This window comes from Pholcus phalangioides, unplaced genomic scaffold (genome assembly GCF_987345545.1).
Source record: "Pholcus phalangioides strain wild (caught in Gottingen) unplaced genomic scaffold, Ppha-v1.0 ptg000013l_1, whole genome shotgun sequence".
Classification (NCBI taxonomy): domain Eukaryota; kingdom Metazoa; phylum Arthropoda; class Arachnida; order Araneae; family Pholcidae; genus Pholcus; species Pholcus phalangioides.
The window spans coordinates 21,191,925-21,214,087 of NW_028301606.1; the positions used below are offsets into that span (position 1 = coordinate 21,191,925).

The 22,163-nt window shown below is 34.6% G+C and overlaps 1 protein-coding gene across 4 annotated transcripts in view; it reads left to right on the plus strand.

Annotated features, from left to right (window-relative positions):
• The window catches only part of LOC149078754 (uncharacterized), an 89,124-nt gene that overhangs the window by 59,537 nt on the left and 7,424 nt on the right, over positions 1 to 22,163 (plus strand). For 3 of the 4 annotated variants that reach the window (XM_089240853.1, XM_089240854.1, XM_089240855.1), the window contains 10 exons: positions 168 to 335; positions 6,357 to 13,256; positions 14,322 to 14,501; positions 15,622 to 15,836; positions 17,634 to 17,769; positions 18,306 to 18,437; positions 18,727 to 18,887; positions 19,018 to 19,165; positions 19,263 to 19,370; positions 21,050 to 21,108. In XM_089240853.1, coding sequence (XP_089096979.1) covers positions 168 to 335; positions 6,357 to 13,256; positions 14,322 to 14,501; positions 15,622 to 15,836; positions 17,634 to 17,769; positions 18,306 to 18,437; positions 18,727 to 18,887; positions 19,018 to 19,165; positions 19,263 to 19,370; positions 21,050 to 21,085 — 8,184 coding nt within the window. In that variant the 3' untranslated portion in view covers positions 21,086 to 21,108. Of the gene's footprint in view, positions 1 to 167; positions 336 to 6,356; positions 13,257 to 14,321; positions 14,502 to 15,621; positions 15,837 to 17,633; positions 17,770 to 17,913; positions 18,438 to 18,726; positions 18,888 to 19,017; positions 19,166 to 19,262; positions 19,371 to 21,049; positions 21,109 to 22,163 lie in introns of those variants that run through there. The other variant, XM_089240856.1, reaches the window with a different exon arrangement.

Below are 22,163 nucleotides of genomic sequence, written 5' to 3' on the forward strand. Positions count from 1 at the left end.
ACATTGGTTTTTTGTAGCTGCATTTTGTTAAAAACTCATTCAAAATTGTTTAGCATAAAAATTCATTCACGTTCGAGTGATATGAGTTAAAATATTTTGTAATAATTGCTTGTTATTGTAACTTATAATTTATTCGAATTCAGATTCAAATAACTATTGAATTTTAGGTAGAGGAACTACGGGTTAGGCTGGAGGAAAAGAACAAACTAATTGAGAAAAAAACTCAGCAGGCCATGTCATCAACACAGGAGAGAAACAGATACACTCAAGAAGTCCAGGAACTGAGGGATCACATGGAAATAAAAGACAGAAAAATTAACGTACTTCAGCGGAAGGTACCTTCTGAATACTTCTTATTATTACTGATTCCTTCAATATTTGCTTTTTAAATTATGTTTTTCAGTCATTACAATTACTCAGTTTTCCTCTCACTAACCACTTCTTTATTTTGTATATCATCTATGTGGTGAATTACTATTTTATTTTTATATGCCCAACAAATTTGTATACATTACAGATGTGTTTAGTTTTATACTCTGAATATTTTTATTATATTATTTAATAATTCATTTAAAAAAAGTCAGATTGTAAGAGTTTCTACATTTGCCAATCGTCATAATCAGTAAAATACTTTAATTCAAATATGATATAACTTTTCCTTTCTTGATTGCCCACTAGTCCTGTCTATCAATATTGAAGCAATTTACTACGGTTTCACCCATGAAGAGGTGAGTTATGTCAGATTATTCTATTGGGGGAAACCTAACAGTGTTATACCTATTGTTGTGTAATACTTGTTCGGTTAGGGACACTACTACTATACTACCGAACCATGCATGCAGCTTATAAAAATTCTTCTGAGGAATTTTTAACATTCATGCCGGAAATTATATGTTCCTATATATGTGGCTTTAGAATTTTTATGATGTCAGAGTTATGAGTGTTTTAAGAAGTGCTTCCATCGATACTAGCTTTCCAGTAAGGAACTATTTTAATGAGAGACTATCTCAAATTCACATCTCAATGTTAGATAACCACAGAACCAACTTCGGCTGACCACTATTGTGCTGTTTTGCGGGAAATGAAACTGGTCCTTGTGATGACCAAAAACTGCATAGCAGCATTCGGTTGGGACTGCCATGTGGTGTCCGAATTCACGAGGTATAGTGAAAATATACCTTGTAGATATTTTTATGTTGAGGTCTTTTCCCTGGAAAATTAAAAATATTTGTTGTCATTTCTCACCTTAACTTCACAGAAATTGTTAGTTTTGTGATCTGTTACATTTAACCATATTAATTTATATATCATCAAATATACTGATTAATTTTTTACCCAGAGTCGCTGGAATGTTATTTTAGTATTGTTTAGTATTTTTTCTTGTCTTTTGTATGTACTACCTTTCAAGAAAATACAGTCAGATCCCATTTTAATGAACTTCAAGAGACCGGAGAAATCACTTTGTTAAAACAAGATTTTGCTAAAATGGTATTTATTAAAATGGGATTCAACTGTATATATTTTCAAACCGTTTAAAATAGAAAGAAATATGTCATCATCACTGAATTACATAATATTTGTAACTTTATTCACGTTTTATACAAGTTTATTAAGTAAATAAAAAAATACAATATTAATGATACCAGCAATCGATTAAGTTTGCATAATGCACTTGCCATGATGAAGCCCTATACCTTCTTTCCATAGATGCAAAAACGGCAGAGTCTCCATATAGCATACTCGCCTTGCTTATCAGAAAATTGATCATTTTGTTCCCTCAATTTATTACATTTAAAATTTGTTATAATGAAATAATTTTAAATGTAGAGTAAATCAATAAAAATGTGAGCATTCCTGTGAAAATTCCATATTGTGTTGTAAAAATTAGTTGAATAGGGTCTGACCCGCTTAAAGGAATATCAACAATTTCAACATGCAATATCTGATTAAGCAGGTTATTCGATTACACTGGGAATAACTCAATAGGAATTTAACAGTGTTTTAGTTTAGTTTACATATTCAAAACAGATGAATCAATATTAATTAAGCTTCTGGGATAAATCAGACATCAAAATGAAATGAAAATTCTATTAAATTACAATGATCACAATACTGAAGATTTTTACTTTTATTGCTAGATTTAGTGCCCTCAATCGGCTTGATAGTGAGCAAAAGTAACGAAATAATTTAAAATATACTGAATACAATTTGAATAATTAGGGTTCAGTATTCATTCCCCGCAAAGTCCAGGTTTTTTTATACGTCTTAACAGTCAACATATTCACCATAATTTTTAAATGTTTCATCTGATAATATTATGTACATAGTGGTTAATATATATTTACAGTTGTCGTGTGAATCGCAATGTACAGTTTATGCAATAATATCTCTGCTAACAAACACTTTAGTTCTAACAGACAATTTGTGAAACAATTAAAAAAATTTTTTTAGCTATCTCAACTAATGAATACGGATTCGGCTAATGAACATTTTTGTTGATATGAATGCACATACTAACATTAAACAGCTGTATTATAAGCTGAATTTCAGTGCCAATCATCAGAATTACTGCCACTAGATCAATATGTATATATAAAATTGATTTTCTGTCTGTGTGTTCTCCATACAAATTTACAATTTTAGATCGATCGTCACCAAATTTTGCACGTATACCAAATGGGACCCGAATTGAACGATAGACTACTTTAAAAGTTCATCAGAGCAGGGCAAATGCCCGAAATGGACAAAAAACTGTCGGGCAACAATGATTTTTGAGCCTTAACAATCACTTTCAGAACGTTTATTTTGGTTACCGTGGTTCCCTAGCAATTCGTTTCTGATCAGCATATGTCTTTACAAATGGTTTGTCACTTCTTTAATGCTGCCTGCCAGTATATGTATAATAGTTTATGCTGTTATAATGGTTTGCCACTTTTTCAATCCTCCTAGTAATGAGGCTTTTTGAATAGATACCATAATCATCATATCCGCATCACTTTCAGGGTCAGGCAAAGGATGATCTTATAAAAATCAGTGTTAAAATTGCCGATTTTACTATAGAAATGTGGGAATTTAGTGGAGTTTTCTGTCACATCAATAATTTTAAAAATTGTATTGAATTCTTTATTTATGAAATATTGAGTTCACTTAGAGATATATACGAAGCCCAAGAGATTAAGTATGAAGTAATGAGCCGGACCTACTTTTGAGTTGGATATCCATGCTTATAACATTGATTACTACATTTTAGTGATATCTTCTCAAGCATGAAAATTAATGTCTCCGTATTGCTTTTTAATAGTCAACTGCATAAATTCACATATAATTTAAGATGTTTTAAAATTTATTATGGGCCCATAAAGTACTTTGAAGAAATTCCACAGCTTTAATTAAGTATTTTTTGAAGCAGAAACAGGCAGATGGATAACGAGTTCAGGGGAGAATCAAAATACCTAGCACCCCTTGAAAAAGGGAAAAAATTGATTTCTATGTTTCTACTACGTTTCTTTAAATTCGGATTTGTTTATTTCATGAATCACACAGGAAGTCGCCATATTGGTTAACGTGGACAGGGTTTGTATGTCCCTCAAAGAAAGAGGGACATATCAGACATACATTTTGAGGTAACAGAAGTAAGTTGCTTTGCATCAGTCCAGGGTTGTGTGCGGCTCTATCTATCTATCTACTGCCACTAAATCCCAATTAATTTACACTGGTGAAATAAATTAAGAGAATTTGCATATTTTATCGAATTTCATGAAAAGAACTGAACTGAATGTAAAACCACTGCTTCTAGACAAAAATGCAAATCTTGTACGTCAAATACGTAAGCGTACACGTGTGTAGGCGGAGCCAGTAGAGAAACAGGCTTTATAAGCGCGCATAAGTTAAGACGCATTTCGTTCGCTAGCACACCTTGGCGAATTTCTTGGTGTTATTTTGCAGCAATCGGTAAATTTCAAATTGTAACAGTAAAAATGAGTAACCACCAACATTTAGATGATGGAATGAGGTGACGAATTGTGGGGAGGCTAGAAGCAGGCCAATCTCAAGTCCAGATTTGTAGAGAGTTCAATTTAACGCCCAGCGTCGTGTGTAACTTATGGAAACAGTTCCAGGATACCGGATCCATCGAGAGAAAGCCTGGGCAAGGTCGTCCAAGAGCCACGATGGCCAGAGAAGATCGTCATTTGTTGATTATAGTGAGGCGTAACAGGAGTGCTACAGCTTCTCAGCTCTCTCGTGATTTGTATGAAGCCACAGGAACCCATGTGAACAAGGGTGACTGTTTCCAAAAGACTTCATGAGAGAGGGTTGTTTGCAAGAAGACCTGCTGTTTGCGTCCCGCTCACTTCTACGGACAGGGGAATCCGTTTATCATGGTGCAGAGAGTATAGAGATTGGAGTATGGATCAATGGGCGACCGTTCTCTTCACTGATGAGTCCCAGTTCAGCCTAAGCACCGATTCTCACTGTACGTTCATATGGAGAGAACCAGGGACCCGCTACCTACCCTCCAATGTCCGCGAAATCGACCATTATGGCGGAGGAGGTTTAATGGTCTGGGCAGGCATCATGTTGGATGGCCGCACACCTCTCCATGTCTTTGAAAGAGGCACTGTGACTGGTGTGAGGTATAGGGATGAGGTCCCCATGTTCGCCTTTTCAAGGGTGCAGTTGGTCCTGAGTTCATTTTAATGGGACGATAACGCGAGGCCACATAGAGCTCTTCTGCTCGACGATTTTCTAGAGAGTGAGGATATTCGCTGGATGGCTTGACCAGCCAGATCTCCAGACCTTAACCCTATAGAGCATGTATGGGATGCTCTGGGGAGGGCAATTGCAACTCGCAACCCCCCTCCGGGAACCATCCAGGGAATGAAAACAGCGTTGCTGAACGAGTGGGACCAATTGCCACAGAAAATGATAAACTGCCTTATTTCAAGTATGAAATCATGCTGCGAGACCTGTATATCTGTAAGAGGGGACCATACCCCCATTAACCCATTTTTTTGTTTATTCTGCAACCGCTGTTTCATACCTTCCTACTCCAACGAGTGTTGCGCACGATCATGCATGTGTATTACAATTATTGAATGGTTATTTGTTTTGTATTGTATCAATGTATGTACATATCAAAGTTCATTAAAATCTGTACAGTAGTTGTAGAGATAATTGACCAAGTCTGCAAATTCTCTTAATTTCTTACACCAGTGTATGTCCACCTCGGAATCTTTATCCAGATAGGTAGGTTGTAGGTGTAGGTTATGTACATAGTGTAAAATGAAATGTCTTTCGTATCTCATCTTCTTATAAATTTCATTTATCAAATTCCAGTGTTCCAAATTTAACCTTCATTCAGTTTTTATCTTTTTTTATAGCACTCCTTGGTGTTTCAAAAAATGTGTCTTTAAATTTTTGGCCTTTTCTGAAACAAATCAAACAATTTTTTCATAGAAATGTATGTTTTCTATGTAAATCTATGATTCTAAATAAATCATGTTTCAGCTTACGAATGGGATTCTGGAACAAATAATTTTTGTTAACCAAGGTATCACTGTATTCGATTGAGCAGGGTTATTTTTTACTTATTATGTTTATTTTACAATATAATTAAATATAATTAATATTTAATTATAAATGGTAATTTAAAAAATAATTTTTGAAATTATCACTTAAATGGAAAACTTTAACATTATTTCTATAGCCTATTCACATGTGCAAGATTGGTGGTCGCTTTGATGATAAGTACCGGCATGGCAACTTTTTTCCTCTCGTAGAGAAAAAAAAGTGGGAGAGTAGCTCATCAAAAAAAGCCCATCTTTCTTTAGGTGGATTGGTGCTCGACACCGACCTTCTTTCCCATAATCCTTTGCACTGCAAAAACTACTGTAATCTCCTTCGTCGGCCATCTTGAATCAACCACTTCCGTTAAACCCACGTAACCAGTGACGACTTCCGGAAAGAAGATGGGAACTACTGGCATAAACTAAACGTCATGTGAATGGTTTGTAGCGAAAATCTCCATTACCAGGAACTTCCCGGGATGTTTTGTTGCACATGTGAATGGGGCTTATGGGAGAAATCTCTTGGTTCCAGAGGATTTTATTGGTGTAAGTAGGGAATCTATTCATCTGTTACCCGATTAAGCAAGGCTGACTGTATACCTTTGTTACATGTTGGCTCTACTGTATTTGTGTTTAATTTTTAAATTGTTGATTTAATGCCTAAAAACCAGTTTAAGTGGACTTGCACAGCATAACACTATCTGGAGATATATTCTTTGTGTTTTTTCAAAATTGAGGCTTTCCAATTATTTCCCACAAAAACTCATTTGCATATACTTTTCGTTTCAGATTGAGAATCTTGAAGACTTGCTGAAAGAAAAAGACAACCAAGTAGATATGGCGAGAGCTCGATTAACAGCAATGCAAGCTCATCATTCCTCATCTGAAGGTGCCCTGTCCAGTCTTGAAGAGGCTATAGGTGATAAAGATAAGCAAATATCACAGCTGCGGGAACAAAGAGACAGAGCTGAGCAAGATAAATCAGAAGAACGAGAGCTACATGAACGAGATATAGCTGAGTATAAGATGAAAATTCATGCCCTGGAAAGTGAGATGGAGAAATTACAGGTGAGGCTAGAAAAAGCAGCTGCTGAGAAAGATAGAATTGAAGTGAAGTTGGAAAATTCTCAATCAGAATTAGGGCAGGCTAGGGCAGAACTGGATAAGATTCAATCTGAAATGTCGAAATCTCTTACAGATACAGATCGCAGTCGCAGTGAATATGCCAGGCTCCAGCTGGATAACGAACGCCTAAGAGAGCAGCTAGACAGGCTCAAATCTGAGCTGGATAGGTCCCAGAATACCTATGGAAAATCTCAGCTTTTTCAATCCGAAGAGGTCGAGAGACTCCAAGATCGGCTAGAGAAAGCACAGACTGAATTACGCCGTGTACAAGCAGAGTATAGAATGCATCAGGCAGAACAAGATCGTTCAAGAGGAGAAGTTGAGCAACTTCAAGAGAAAATAGAGAGATCCCAAGGAGAAATATATAGGTTAAAGGCCAAACTTGAGAATGCCCAGGCAGACAAAGAGAGCATTCAAGAAGAATACGATCGAGTGCAGGCCACTGTGGCTCGAGCACAGTCAGAGAGAGACACTGCTATGGCTGACTGTGAGAAACTTCACTCAGAATTGGAGAGAGTTCAAACTTTGCTTAATAAGAGTCAAGCCCAACATGAGAAAACACAGGCAGCTTTGGATCATTCGCAAGTTGAAACGGACAGAATCCAAGAGAAACTAGATAAAGCAAATGCTGAAATCAGAAGGATGCAGTCAGAAAGGGAGAGATCGTTGAATGACCTAGAATCATTTCAGACACAGATAAACCAGGCTCAGACTCACGCATTGAAAAATCAGAAAGAAAAAGAAATAATGGAAATGGAGGTTGAGAAAATTCAAGAAAAATTTGAGCGAACACAAGCAACACTCCACCGTGTTCAGAAAGAAAAAGACAGCTGCCAACTGGAGCTAGAAAAAGTGCATGAAAAGACAGATTCTTTACAATCACAACTCAGCAAAGCTCTAAAGGACAAAGAGAACTCTCAAGCAGAATTCGATGTGATTAAAGACAGGCTTGAGAAAGCCCAAAATCAACTGGAACGGGCACATAATGATCTGGAATGCTCACAGTCTGAACAGAAATCGCTTAAGGAAAAAGTTGATAAACTCCAGCTTCAACTTTCAAAAGTGGAAGAGGAAAAGAATTCATACAAACGTGAATATGAGAAACTACTTGATAAATCTGAGCGATCACACTCTGATGTATTCAAATTACAAGCGAAATTAGATCAACTTCACACAGAAATAGAACGACTGAGTTTAGAGCTTGAAAGAACTAATTTATCATCATCAAAAACTAAAGAAGACTATAGAGCTGCTATTGAAGAGCTTGATAAATTGAGAGAAAGTCATTCAAAGACTATTGCTCAACTTTCAATATCTAAAGATTCAGAAGATAAAATTAGATCTGAGTTGGATCGTTCACAGATGGAATTAGATGTGATGAGAGAACAATATGAAAAGTCACAGGAATCTCTCCGCAAAGTTCAAATGCAGAGAGAGAACCTCCAAACAGAGATAGACAGCTTGAGAAACGAACTAAACCGTGTTCAAACCGAAGTTGGAAAGACGCAAACAAGTCATGAAAAATCTCAAGAAGATTTAGCCAGAGCTCAAAATGAGATCATGAAACTGAAAGATCGTGCAGAAAGTCAACAGGAGGAATTGAGAAGAATCCATGCAGAAAGAGATAGGCTGAATGCAGATAACGAAACACTAAAAATAGACATAGAACGCTATCAAAGTCAGATGCTGAAGCACCATACTAATCAAGAAAAAGCACAACTAGAAATTGAAAAGATCCGTAATGACTTGGAAAAGCTGAAAGACAAACATAGTAAGGTTTCTATTGACTTAGAACGGGTGACACGAGATAAAGAAAAGCTCACCTCAGAAAATCATAAATTCAGTATTGAGAATGAGAAGCTACTAAATGAAAAGAGCTCTGCTGAAAGAGATCACATTCGACAGACCGAAGAGATTTCAAAACTGCAGCTCGAAATTGATAGAATAAGAAGCAGAATGGATTCATCAAAAACTGAACTCCAGAAGCTTCAAGAATTGAAGCATCAGCATGACCTTGAAATAGATAAAATGAAAAGGGAACTTGAAGTAGCTGAGTTAAAAGCAGAGAGACACGCTACATCTGAAGATAGGCAGAAGCAAGAAGTTGAAAAGGTAAAGTTTGAGCTTGAAAAAGCTAAAGATCGCCTAGAGAGAGCACAAGTTGATTTGAAAAAAGCTCAAGAAGAGAAAGATACACTTGTTGCTGAAACAAAAACTCTTCAAACATCATTAACACAAGTACGAAACCAGCTTGATGGATTTCACACTAATCAACAAGCTGCAGACAATGATTTACAGCGTGCAAAAAATGAAACCGACCGAATGCGCATGCTTCTTCATAAATCTGAAGCAGAGCTGCATAAATCTGTTGCAGAGAACAGTAATTTGCAATCTGAAATCGCAAAATTGAAACAGGAACTTGAAGATTCTGAACAGTCTTTGAACAGACATTTTAAAGATCAGTACGTTAGCAAAGGAGAAGTGGATAAGTTACAGAGGGAATTCGACAGAGTTCGGGACAAATATGAAAGAGCCCAAGGAGAGATTAGGCGAAACCAGGAAGACAGAGAAAGGATAGATATGAAACTTCAAGAAATGCAAGAAGAGTTGGATCATTACAAAGCAGTCAGAGGCAAAACAGAAGAGTATCATCAGAAATCTAGAGTAGAATTAGATTATTCTCATATGGAGTTGCAGAGACTGAAACGAGAGTTGCAAAGATCAGAACAAGAGCGAGAAGAAGCTATAGCAGAGGTTAAAGACTTGAGACGGGAGTTGTCTAAGACTTTGGAAACTATGGGAAGTATTCAGAGGGAACTCGAAGATACTCAAGGTGACTTGAAGCATGCTGAAGAGCAGGTGCGAAAGTTAAAGACTGAGGCAAATTCTCAAAGAAGTGTCGAGACAGAACTCTTGAAGGTTGAGGAAGAACTGTTGAATGCTAATTCAGAAATACGAGAGTTGCGAATGGAACTAGCAAAATCATATGAAACCACATCAACACTTCAAAGGCAGTTGGAAGATGCCCAGAAAGATGTGAATATTTTTGCAGAGGAAAACAAAATGTTGCGATCAGAGCAAATAAAATATCAAAAGGCAGATGCTGAACTGCAAAAGATTGAAGAGCAGCTCTTCAGTGCAAATGCGGAAAACCGTGAACTTCGTATGGAGCTTGCAGAAACATATGAAACTGTCACGGGTCTGCAAAAGCGGCTTGAAGAAAATGATAAAGAATTGAAAATAATGGAGGAGCAGAATGCCAAACTCAAGACTGAGCAAGCCAAATCTCAACGTACCGTTGAATCAGAGCTCATTAAGGTCGAGGAAGAACTTCTGAATGCTCATTCGGAGAAAAAAGAGCTTCGCCTTGAACTTGCAAAGTCTTATGAGTCCATGTCTTCTATTCAGAAACAACTTGACAAATGCCAGGATGAGTTAGCACTAGCTGAAGAAGATATTCACAGACTTAGATCAGACTTGGAGAAAGCTAGAAAAACGGAATCGAAACTTTCCAAAATGGAAGAAAAACTGTACATGGCCAACTCTGATAATGCTGAAATCAAAGCTGAATTGAAAAGATTGTATGAAAAAGTTGCAGATATACAGTGTAAATTGGACGACACAAATTCTGAGTTGAAGAAATCAGAAGAAAATAACAGAGCATTGCGTTTAAAGCTGGAGAAATCACAGGCTGACAACAAAGAAATCAGAAAGTTGGAGGAACAATTGGAAAATGCAACCCTTGAAATTAAGGAACTTAGAACAGAACTTTCAACTTTGTATGAGAAAGTTTCAACCCTAAAACTACAACTAGAGGATTCCCAGAATGACCGTATGACTCTGGAAGAGCAAAATCGAAAGTTGAAGGCAGATGTTCAGGCTTGTGAGGATAAGATGGGCAATGAAATCAAAAAGCTCACAGACCAACTCCAAAATGCTAATGCAGAAAATAAAGAACTTAGAATGGAGCTTGTGAAGACCTATGAAACTATGACCAGTGTTCAAAAGCAGCGTGATGAACTGAACATGGACCTGAAGAAGTCCCAAGAGGAACTTAAGAAGGCAGCTACTGATGCTGATAAAGTTAAACTGTGGATGGATAAGTGCACAAAAGTTGAAGATGAATTGAAGAATTCATCTCTTGATATGAGAGAACTAAGAGTGGAGTTAGCAAAATCTTACGAGAATGTTTCTAGTGCACAGAAAAGGCTGGAGGATGTTCAGTACAAACTGAAGGAGACTGAAGCAAATTCAAGGAAGGTGGAAGATAAACTCAAGAAAACAGAACTGGAAAAACAGAAATTGAAAGCAGATATGGAAAAATTTCAACTAGTGGACGTTGAGAAACAAAAAACAGAAGAAAAATTAGACGATACAACACGGGAGAATGATGAGCTAAGATCTCAACTAACAAAGCTGTATGATAACATCTCTGACTTGCAGAAAGACATCAAGACCTCCAATGCAGAAGTGAAGAAAAGAGAAGATGAAATTAAGTCATTGAAACGAGAATTAGAGAAAACCAAAAGAGAAGCAGACAATGAGGTGTCTGCTCTTAAAGAGCAGTTGAAAGATGCTGATGCAGATAAGGAAGAGCTTAGAATGGAACTCACCAATGCATATGAGAAGGTTACTGCTATACAGAAGCAGTTGAGTGATTCCACACACGAGTTGAAAAAGGCCAAAGAGCAGAACCAAAAAATGAAGTTTGAATTAGAAAAGGCTGAGAGTCGACTGAAAAGTGAATTAGAGAAAACAGAGTCATTATATGATATCAATGAAGAGAACAGGCAGCTCCGGACCGAACTCGCCAACTGTCAAGATATGATATCTGATATTAGTAAAAAGCTTGATGATGCTGGCATGGAAAATAAAAGACTTAAAGAACATGAAAACCAACTGAAAGTAGAAGCAGAAAAAGGAAGAGGGTTCGAGCGAGAACTTAGAGATCTGAAAATGAAATTTGAATTGTTAGAAAAGAAGTACACTGCCCAAGAAAGTGAATCAAAGGAAACAAAAGAACTTTACAATAAAACGCTTGCATTATTCCAGGATTCACAAGCAGAGTTACAGAAACTTAAAGATCGGAACACAAAACTTCAAGCAGATCAGTCTGCTTCACAGAGAGCAGTGAGTGCAGAACTCGAAAAACTAGAAGAAAAACTTCAAAACACAGAACTCGAAAATAAAGAACTAAAAATGGAACTTTCAAAAGCTTACAATGATGTTGCTGAATACAAAGCCAAATGTGAAGGTATTCAGTCAGAAGTGCAGAAGTACGAGGAGCGTAACACCAAGTTGCAAACAGAACAACAGAAAACCAAGAAAAACCTTGATACGGAAATACAAAAACTGGAAAGGGAGCTAAAAACCGAGAAGTCTGAAAATAGCAAATTGAAATCTGAATTGAGCAAACACCACGAATCTCTCTCAAATCTACAGAAAAAAGTAGAAAATGTAACTGTAGAGCTGGAGAGGTTCAAGGAAGACAACAGAATGATAAGATCTGCTTCAACTGCCAAACAAAAAGGGTTTGAGAATGAAATAAAAAGTCTAAAAGACACCATGGAAAACAAGGAAACAGAAGTTGCTGAAGTGAAGCTGGAACTCTCAAAATCGTATGAGACAATATCTGATTTGCAGAAACAAATAGAAGATATGCAAACTGAAATGATGAGAGTCAAAGAGCAAAATAGAAAATTAAGATCTGAACACATGGTGACTCAAAAAACTGTTGAGGATGAATTCCAGCGGGTGGAAGATAAATTGCACAATGCCGAAGCAGAAAACAAAGAACTTAGAATGGAATTGACAAAGTCTTATGACAATATATCTACATTGCAAAACCAACTTGAGGAAATGCACAGTGAAATGAAAAAAATCAGAAAAAGCAATGAAAAACTCAAATCTGAGCAGTCAAAATCTCAAAAGTCAACGGAGGCTGATCGTCAAAAGTTGGCAGAAAAGTTAGAGACAGTTCTGTTAGACAATGAAAAACTTGGTACTGAACTAATGAAGTCAAATGAAGCACTAACTCTTATAAAACAACAGATGGACAATGAACGTAAAGAAGCTGAAAAACTGAAAAAAGAAAATGAGAAATTTAAATCTGATCTTCAGGCAGTGAAAGCAGATGCTGCTGCAGAATTCGGGAAGATCGAAAAAATAATAACAAAGGGAGAAACTGAAAAGCAAGAGCTAAGGACAGAACTAGCAAAATCTGCAGATACTACTAAAGTCATCCAGAAAGAACTGGAAGACTGCCATGCTGAGCTTCAAAAGGTTAAAGAAATCAACAAACAACTGAGGACAGACCAGTCAAAAGCACAAAAGAATATAGAGAAAGCACTGATGGCAGACAAAGAAAAATTAGAAACAGAAGTCCACAGGCTTATGAAAGAGTTAGAGAAACAGAAATTGGATGCTGAAAAGGGAAATCAAGATTCTGAGCCTTTACGGAAGCAACTGGAGAAAGCTCAGAAAGAAATACAAAGCTACAATGTTGAGAGAGAAAGGTTTCAGGCTCAACTTGAAATGCTTGTCCAGGAACTTGAGAAAAGAGAGGTCAGTTTTGTCTGCTATAATGCAGTAATCCTCTGTGGAATGACCCTTGAAGCTAGTTGCATCATAGTTCTGGTTTCGTTTATTTCTTGTTATTAGAAGCTTATTTAGGCATTCTTGAAACCTTAAATTAATTTTGGTTATCAGGTTTTGTTTTATTTTCACTGCTTCGGTTCACGCACCCTTTTTATTTTGATGATGAATTTTCTTGTATGTTTGCCTGTATTTATTTATTTATATTATCATATGGTATATTTTGTTTGTGCATTATTATGATGTTTTGATTTTACATTTTTATTTTCATGTACAAATTAAGCCTTGATACCATTCAGTCATTTATTTTGAGACTTATGTTTCTCAGTCCCAGTTTTGAGCTTGCATGTGAATGAAGTTTTTATGTGATTTGAAACCAATATCAATGCAGTTAAACCTCATTAATGCACCACACCAAAATATAATTTCATACCAACCAAATTTTCTCTTAATTCATGCCATCTTGGTCCATTAGGTGGGGAAAATATTCATTTTTGGAACCTTTTCCTTAGACATGCTAATATCAAGGCAAAAATCTCATGCCTGCTACTCTACAACTTTGGTTTTTGAGCTTTCTGCCCAATTTTTATCATTGCTCTTATTTAGTGTTACCAGATCACCAGTATATACAGAATCATACCATATTGGAAACAAATATGCCTTCATTTACAAAAAAAAATTCTTACACAGAAAATAATGATACAAGAAAATTTTTCTATCTTGAAGTGAATTACACTATTTGGGAAATTTTTGTAGCAAACTTTAGTGTGCCACTCTGAGGACTATGCCATACCAGCAGTGACACAAATGCTGCAGCTTAGCCACTCTTAATGTAGCATGTTAAATATTCAAAGTTAATATACAGTGTAATTGTCCTTCATATTTTTATGGTGTGTTTTATCTTGGGAAGAGTGTTAGTGATTTCAAAGCATACATTAAGAACAAAAGGGAGTGAAAGCAATTAAATATTTATTCATAGATTTCTTTTAATTGATGCTTATATTTTTCTTATTATTATTATGTTCTTCATATTAGTCTGATCTCCAAAGTTTGCGACAACAAAAGCGCCCAAGTGTTCAACAAGATAGTTCTATGCAAGCTGAAGTTATGTCTCTGAGAAAAGAAGTTGAAGAAAAACAACGAAGACTCGATGATGTTGAGAAGAAATTTAAAATAAGTGCTGAGAAATTAAAGCAGGCAGAAACACAGCAGCAGGTAAATTCCCTTACATCCTGACTAATTGAAGCTCTAAGTCTTTAGTCAAATTTTTAAAACTCAAAACATTTTTTGATTCCTTGGATATTTTGAAATTTTAATATGTTTATTATGTTTTTTTATGTTGCTGTTGTGCTCTCACGTATTAAATATTGGTTCATTTCTCGAGAATAAGATAGGAATTTTTGGTACCCTTGTAAAAATTTTAGTTTCTTCAATTTTTTTAAACACTAAATCAAAGTGGAATACATATCAAGAACATGATGAATTATATTTCAGATAAATAGCTGCATCATTGCTTTCTTTCCACAATACAAAATTTTCAACCATCAGATTGCTGCTTAAAATATAATTTATATCAAAAATATCTCTAAGGCTGGTGGCTGATTTCACTGCACCTAAATAGCATAACTCTAAAAGTGATTATTGGTTTACCTCATTAACTGCTTCCATTATCAAGTGACAATTTGGTATATTAAGGCATACATTAGCGTGCAGATCATGAATGTAAGCATTTGCAATTGGTTGTTCTGTAATTTGTATGGTATTGTGAACGATACTTGAGCTGCTTGAACTGGACTCAGCTGCAATTGGTTTTTTCAATGAACACAAAAGAAAGAAAAGAAAGTTTATGTGTACCTACGAATAAATTAGAACTGTGCAGGGGGTTGTACGTAACAAGATTGGTGTGCTAATGAATACGTGCCTTCACACTTCACAGAGCCTTCACACTTCACAGAAACTACCGGCACTTAAAAGTTCCTACAATAATGCATTTATGGCATACAAATTTATTTTATTATTAATGTTGTTATCTTTGCTTTTTTTACCATTCATTTTCAGTAATCCTCTGTTCTTAGTGCAGGTGCCATCCATCTTTCACAAAAGAAAGTGGAAGCACTCTGGTCTTTCGAACAAAAAAAATTTTTTTTTCTCATGTGGTGAAGTAAATTCTAGAACATTTGCACAGTTAATGGGTTAGAGTGTGTCAGCATCTCGGGAGCATGCAATACACGAAAAAAGGGTGGGAAAGGGGATCAGGGAAAACTAGAATCAAATGTGTGAAAATAGTTCCTTGTGTTACTTGTCTCCTCTTCTTACAAGTTAATATATTTTTCAGGGTGCTCGCAATGCAAATATCGAAAAACAAATGCAGGAATTTAGAGATCAGTTGAAGAAAGCAAATGAAGAAAAAGAAAAAGCTCTGAAAGAAGCACAGAAGGCTAAAGAGAATTCAACTGGCATGCAGACAGAACTTGAGCGGCTGTTGGATTTAATGACAGCCACAGAAAAAGAGAAATTTGAGCTCAACGAGGAAATCAGAGCATTACAAGAGTGAGGAAATATCACTATATTAATGATTTCCACAGGGCTTGACAAATCTCAGTTGTAATGTGGCAATGGCAAAAAAAAAACTTTTTCCATCTGTGATTACTACATTAGTGTCTAAGAAAAGCTCAGAATTTTTGAAATTTATGTTGGTAATTCTTTATTCCACATAAAAAATGTCACCAAGTCCCAAAAATAAATAAATAAATTACTCAGGACCATTTTTCTCAAAAAAATTATGCTTAACTCCTAAAAAGGTATAGTGATGCCTAAATTGTATTTTGATCTGCCAATCCCTGGATTTCTATTGCTTTTGGGAAACTTTTGTGATAATCATTTTTTATTTTTAGCTTTTCGTTTTTTTGGATTTACAGACACTGGTTGCTGTTTGTATTTCTGTATACCACATACCTTGAATTAAGTTGTATGAGAGCCACGCAACTTAAAATTACATCACTTCATTACTTAAGAAATCTCAAGAGACAGGAAAAATAATCATATTTTTCATTCATAATAAATAGAATTTGGACCAATTTAAAAACATTTGTCAATCCTTGATGTTCTTTTGAAATGTGAGAAATTTATAGAAATATCTTAGGAATGCATTTATAGTAATACCCTGATTTACCCTACTCATAGTTACATGATTTTTTGGGAAAATTGCGCAATGCACGTGTCTAAAATTCAAGCATAATCCCAGGATAATTTCTGGATTGATAGCAATTATTAGGTTATAATTAAGTAAGAATTATTTGGTTGATCAGAACTGTGTATGTACTAAACAATGCTGATTTTTGTGAGGCTACAGCATAAACTGATTAAATTGTTAAAGATGACAGCTTTGCCATGATTATGCTGTTTCTAGGTTTGGTGTCACATCTACCATTTATGTAGACCAGTCATGATTCCATACCCTAAGTCTGATATATTGCCAGCCTTAAAAAAAATTCGTTTAATCCAAGTTTAATAATTAATTTGATGCTCATCAATAGTAATTCATCAGGTCTGCAGCTGTTAATTAATTTCAACCCATGAGTGAAAGTTTTCTTGCCTCTGAAACCAAGGTTCTATGAAAACATTCGATGCATACTACACAACACATTAATTTGCTCAGATTTCAGGACATATGGACATTTTGAGGATCTGATTGCAGCCACGAGGCAATTTAGATTTCATAAAGCCATCATCATCAAAATTACATTCCATTAAATTTCCATTTAGTGCATCCAGCATTAATAACTGTATTTTTAATTGAACGTTTTACCTGAAAAAAGGTGTTTTTCCCAATTTACTAATGTTTGCATGTCTTTGTATGTAAAATTATACCTAGACTCACGTGGTTATTGCCAGTAACACCTATCGTGTAACTTCAGGTATTACTGTGCTTTAAAAATGAGATATTCTTTATGTATTTTTATTTTATGGATCACTACTTATTATGTGGTATCACAATTTTTTTTTCATTATTATTTCTCCACTTAAAATTTGATTGCATAAAAGTTTGTCAAAGAATAATGATTTTTATTTTTAATGAATTACTTTAGGAAGATTTTTACTTGAATTACATTGCTTTTTTAAAAAAATTAATTTTTTGCTGTAAACTTAGCATTCTGAAATTATATTTCTTTTTTTCTGTTCTTACTATATTCTCACTTTAAAACAATTGAGTTTGATCTGGTTCATTTTGATTAGGCTGCCATAACTTTCACAGTCATTGAAGTGCTTGAATTATGGTAATCAATTCATATATTTTGACTCTCCTATTCTTTGAACTAATTCCCATATTATCTCATTTTTATCCAGAGCTTTGAAAGAACAAGGTGCCAGTCTCCAAGCAGCCAAGAAAGGGCAGCAGTCTGATAGGGCGAAAAGTGCTCAAGTAGCTGAAGAGGCAAAACGCAGGGAATCAGAAGCTGCTAAAGAAGCTGCAAAAGCCCAGGTATGTGAACGAACACGCTCAAAATATACGTTTATGTCTCTTTCATGCAATTTTATTCAAAAAATATATGTTATATTTTGGAATAACCTGTTCATTATTTCTTCTTTCTTTTCTTCTTTTTCCACTTCCCTTCTCTATTATTAGCCTTCAGGACCTGCTGGCTTCTTTTCTAGTTTTTTCTGAGGGAATCAAATTTACTTTAATGATTCATTTCACTTTATTTATTGATTCGTCATATGATAGAATGGAAGCGTCTAAGTGTCTATGTACCAGTTAGAACTTAGATCAATTTCTTGATTATCTCTGGCTTATTATTTCTTATGTTATACATATTCATTTTCATTTTTGCACAGTAGGTTTTGGACTGTTTTTTTTAATGTAATTTTAGTTTTTCAAAGTTTTCAGTTATCGTTATTTTTTATTATGGTTGATTTCCATTTTATTTTTCAAGTTATTATTTATCCCTTTTTTTTATATTTTTGATTTTGTTCTCCCTACCCTATTTGCGTTTTTCCCTACAATATCTGGTTTCTTAGGAGAGAATTTCAGAGCAAATGGATCGCATTGAAGAGCTGGAGGAAGCACTAAGGGAGAGCGTATGCATCACAGCCGAGAGAGAAGTGGCCGTCGAACAGAGGGACATGATTATTCGAGCTGCAGAGGAAAAGGTAAGATCATCATGGATTTCCATTGCTGTAATTTATTTTAATTTGACATTGATAAATAGTTTTATGCTTGAAATCTGGTTCCAAAATTTGAAAGAAGCATACTTATATTTTTTGTGAAATTTTTTTTAGTTCATGCTTTTGAATGTTAAACTGTTTTCCATTAATTTCATAGCTCATTGGATCATTAATATTTTTCTTGGATTGAAATATCATTTTATCATTTTACTGCATTAATAATAACAGTGCAAATAAGTTCTTATTAGTGGCTACATTATATTTATTTTTGTAGATATCTAGTCTACATTCAGAAGTACGAGCCCTTCAGAAAGTGCACAATGCTTGCTGCACAAATTGTGCACCTATGAAAGTTAAAGTATCAACACTGGAAGAAAAGTTGCACAATCTGGTTTCTGAAAGAAGGCAAATTTTGGAGGATTTATTTGAAATGAAGTATGAAATATACTCTTTTTGAGCACATTTGGCAAAAAGAATTTATGCATTTGATAGTTTGTGAATTACTACCAATACATCAAATATCTCTGAAGTTAATTGGTTCAATGCGATATTTCTCTCACTTTAGACAAGAGGCTCTAGCTGCAGCAATCAGTGAGAAGGATTCTCATTTGGCTGTACTTGAAGTTTCTGGAATAAAAAATGCCAAAACTGCCGAAGAAGTTGACAAGCTGAAAGTAGAAAGGAAAAAACTTGTGGAAAAAATTAAATCTGAGGTTTTTGTGATTTTGATTAAATTTTTCAATAAATCTTTGGGATAGACTATTCAAAGTATTTTACAAAATTTCTTGTTTTTCCATATATGCATTTCAGAATGAAAACCGAGTGAAGCTGTTATTAGAGCTTGGTGTGTCTCCCTCAGAGAGCAATGGTAAATTGAAGAAAGAAAAGAAAGAGGATGTCTCTAGAAATGAATCTCAGGTTTGTTACCAGCTCATTAGTAGAGTAGTCATAGTTAGAAGGTGGTGATTAGGTTATTACATATAAATGAATTTTCACATTTCTATCAGGCATTTAAAAAGAGCTATGCTTCTCAGACAGTAAATCAAATTATATCCTTATTTGAGACTGCTCAACACTTAGCTACAATAAATATTACAGAGTTGAAACATCATTTAGACTTGAAAATTTTGAATAAAAACAGACATTAAAACCTCATTAAATCCTCATAAGTTGTCATTTTTTTTCAGTCCTGTTTAGCTTTCATACATAACAATGCCATATTCTTGCTTAATTGTTGCCAGTTTTGGTTAACTTATCATTGTGAAAAAGTTTGAGAGAGAGGGAGAGATGATTTCTGTGGTTCTCTCTAATAAAAGTTAGATAAGTCTAAATTAAAAAAAAAAAAAGGAATAAATCTTGAGAACCCCCTGTGTATATTAATTATAAGTTGAATACTTACTAAAACTCATAAAAGTTTCATTTTTTTCTTTTGTAATCAATAAATTTTGTAAGAACACGTTACATAATTTTTGTAAATTTTAGTTATGTAAGTTCTGTTAGTTTTTTTTTATAATTATAATTTGTATTTTAATAAATGTTATGTTATTTTTAGATTATATGATTTTTATGGTATTGCACATAGAAACTGACACCTTTTCACTCAAGTTGTTGCAATTTCTCTGTACCTTGAGCGATGACTTATAGAGGTTTTACTGTATACAGGGCTCCCACTCGTTCTAATTTTAGATAAAATGCCCTACTTTCTTGGTTTTGTCCTACTTTTCCTACCAAATCCTATCAACAAAATTTGTGTTATTGATTTTAATTGAGCAGGGAATCATCGATATGTTGCCAAATGTTAAAAATGTTGCAGATTGCAATTAATGATTCTGCCAAAATATAAATTGTATTGCTTTTAAGGTTATTTGGGGGAAGGTTTTATGTGGACTATTTGGTTTATTAATTTTTCATTTGCTTAGTTTGAGGGTTCAACTAGTAGAGTAGTCACTAAAAACTTCTGTCTGGATGGAAAAATTGTTTTGTATTTTTACTTCATGGTCTTGCACAGTAACTAACATTCATCATTCAAAATTATAGTCCATATTTCGTACATAGGTAAAACAACAGTTTGCATTAAAAAGCAGTTGGATGCATAGGCCTATTCTAGGTTTTATGATTCTGCTGCTACCCAATAGCATTCAATTGTCTTCCGTGTTTTTAAGGCATGAAGAGACGTAAACAGTATTTACAATTCCTTAATATTTACAATACTCAGCAAAGAGCTAGAAATGAAAGTGCCTCATATGTCAAAAATTATTACACTGGTATTGAACAGTAAAATGTAAACAAATCAATTTAAGAAAGGGATGAATAATGGTTCACCTTGACTTATTTACATCAGATCTTGTAATTTACACATTTTGCACATGGGCTTTTGGAAGTGGTGTGCACTGTTTTGACCAAAAATTGTTTTTGTAACGAAGTCATTTCTGTCATTTTGCTTTGGCTGAGCCAATCTAATAGAGTACTGAAATAGTGCTGTGGGGGGAAAATTTAGGGATTTTTTTTAAATTCTGCTATCAAGTATTTCTTGTTGTATGATATAACTTATGGCATGAGAAGGCAAAATAATATTCTATTAATATTTTTTCCCCCAGGATTCTGAAAATGACAGTCTACAGTACATTTCCTGAGACTTGAAGAAACACATGAATAAGTATGTTGATATAATTCAAATTACCTGTTTTGTTTTGGTCGGTGTCTGTAAATCTGGGGAAAAAATGACTTATACAGTGATACCTCTGCTAATGAATACCTTGGCTTGTAAATTTTTTGGCTAATGAAGATTTTTTTTTTCACGTTTTTCTGCCTTGGCTAATGAATACGAATTTGGCTAAAAAACATTTTTGTTGATATGGATGTATGCTCTGGCAACTTGAGTCAGATTAATTTATGTCTACCTACCTCACAATCCTTTTCCAGATGCACCACTCTTTCTTTTTCAGAAAGTTTGAGCCATTTCATGTGAAATGAAAGATTGGGCTAAGAAAAAATGTATTAAAAAAATGCCTTAGATCTAAATAAGTTGCATACTGTAAGACTTAATAACAAACTGAACAGTCTGGATATTCCAAGAGCTTATCTTTTCCATATGTATGTGTGTATGAGAGAGTAAAAAATGAGCTGACTACATCACATAGCACACCACCTCAAACACTTTTTTTTTTCATTATGGTTCACGAACCTGACTGCATAGCATACATAGTGTAAAACAAAAGATATATTCAGTTTTTAATCTTCATTCCAGTTCCCCTTCATTCAATTTTGAAGTTGTGTATCTCAGCCTTCAGTCAGCATTTGTATTTTTAACAGTGCTTCTCAGTGTTTTATGAAACTTATCTTCAAATTTTGGGCTGTTTCTGGAACAAATTAAATGATTCTTCATAGAAACCTATGGAAAATTACATTTCAGCTAATGAAGATTTTGGCTTACGAACATAATTCTGGATTGAATTATCTTCGTTAACCAAGGTATCACTGTATGTGATATGTTTCTTTTTTTTTACATCTGTTCAAATTATGAGAGTTTAATTGATTACAATAAAATAAAAATATTTTTGCACAAATTTCTTGAAAATATAGAAGAGTATTAATCATTTGGTTGTCATTAATACAATAAAATATCTCTTTTGGGGGGGACACCAGTGGGACAGAAATATTTGTCTGTAAAGACGAATTGGACGGGGTTGATCATTATTCGGGGATTTGTAA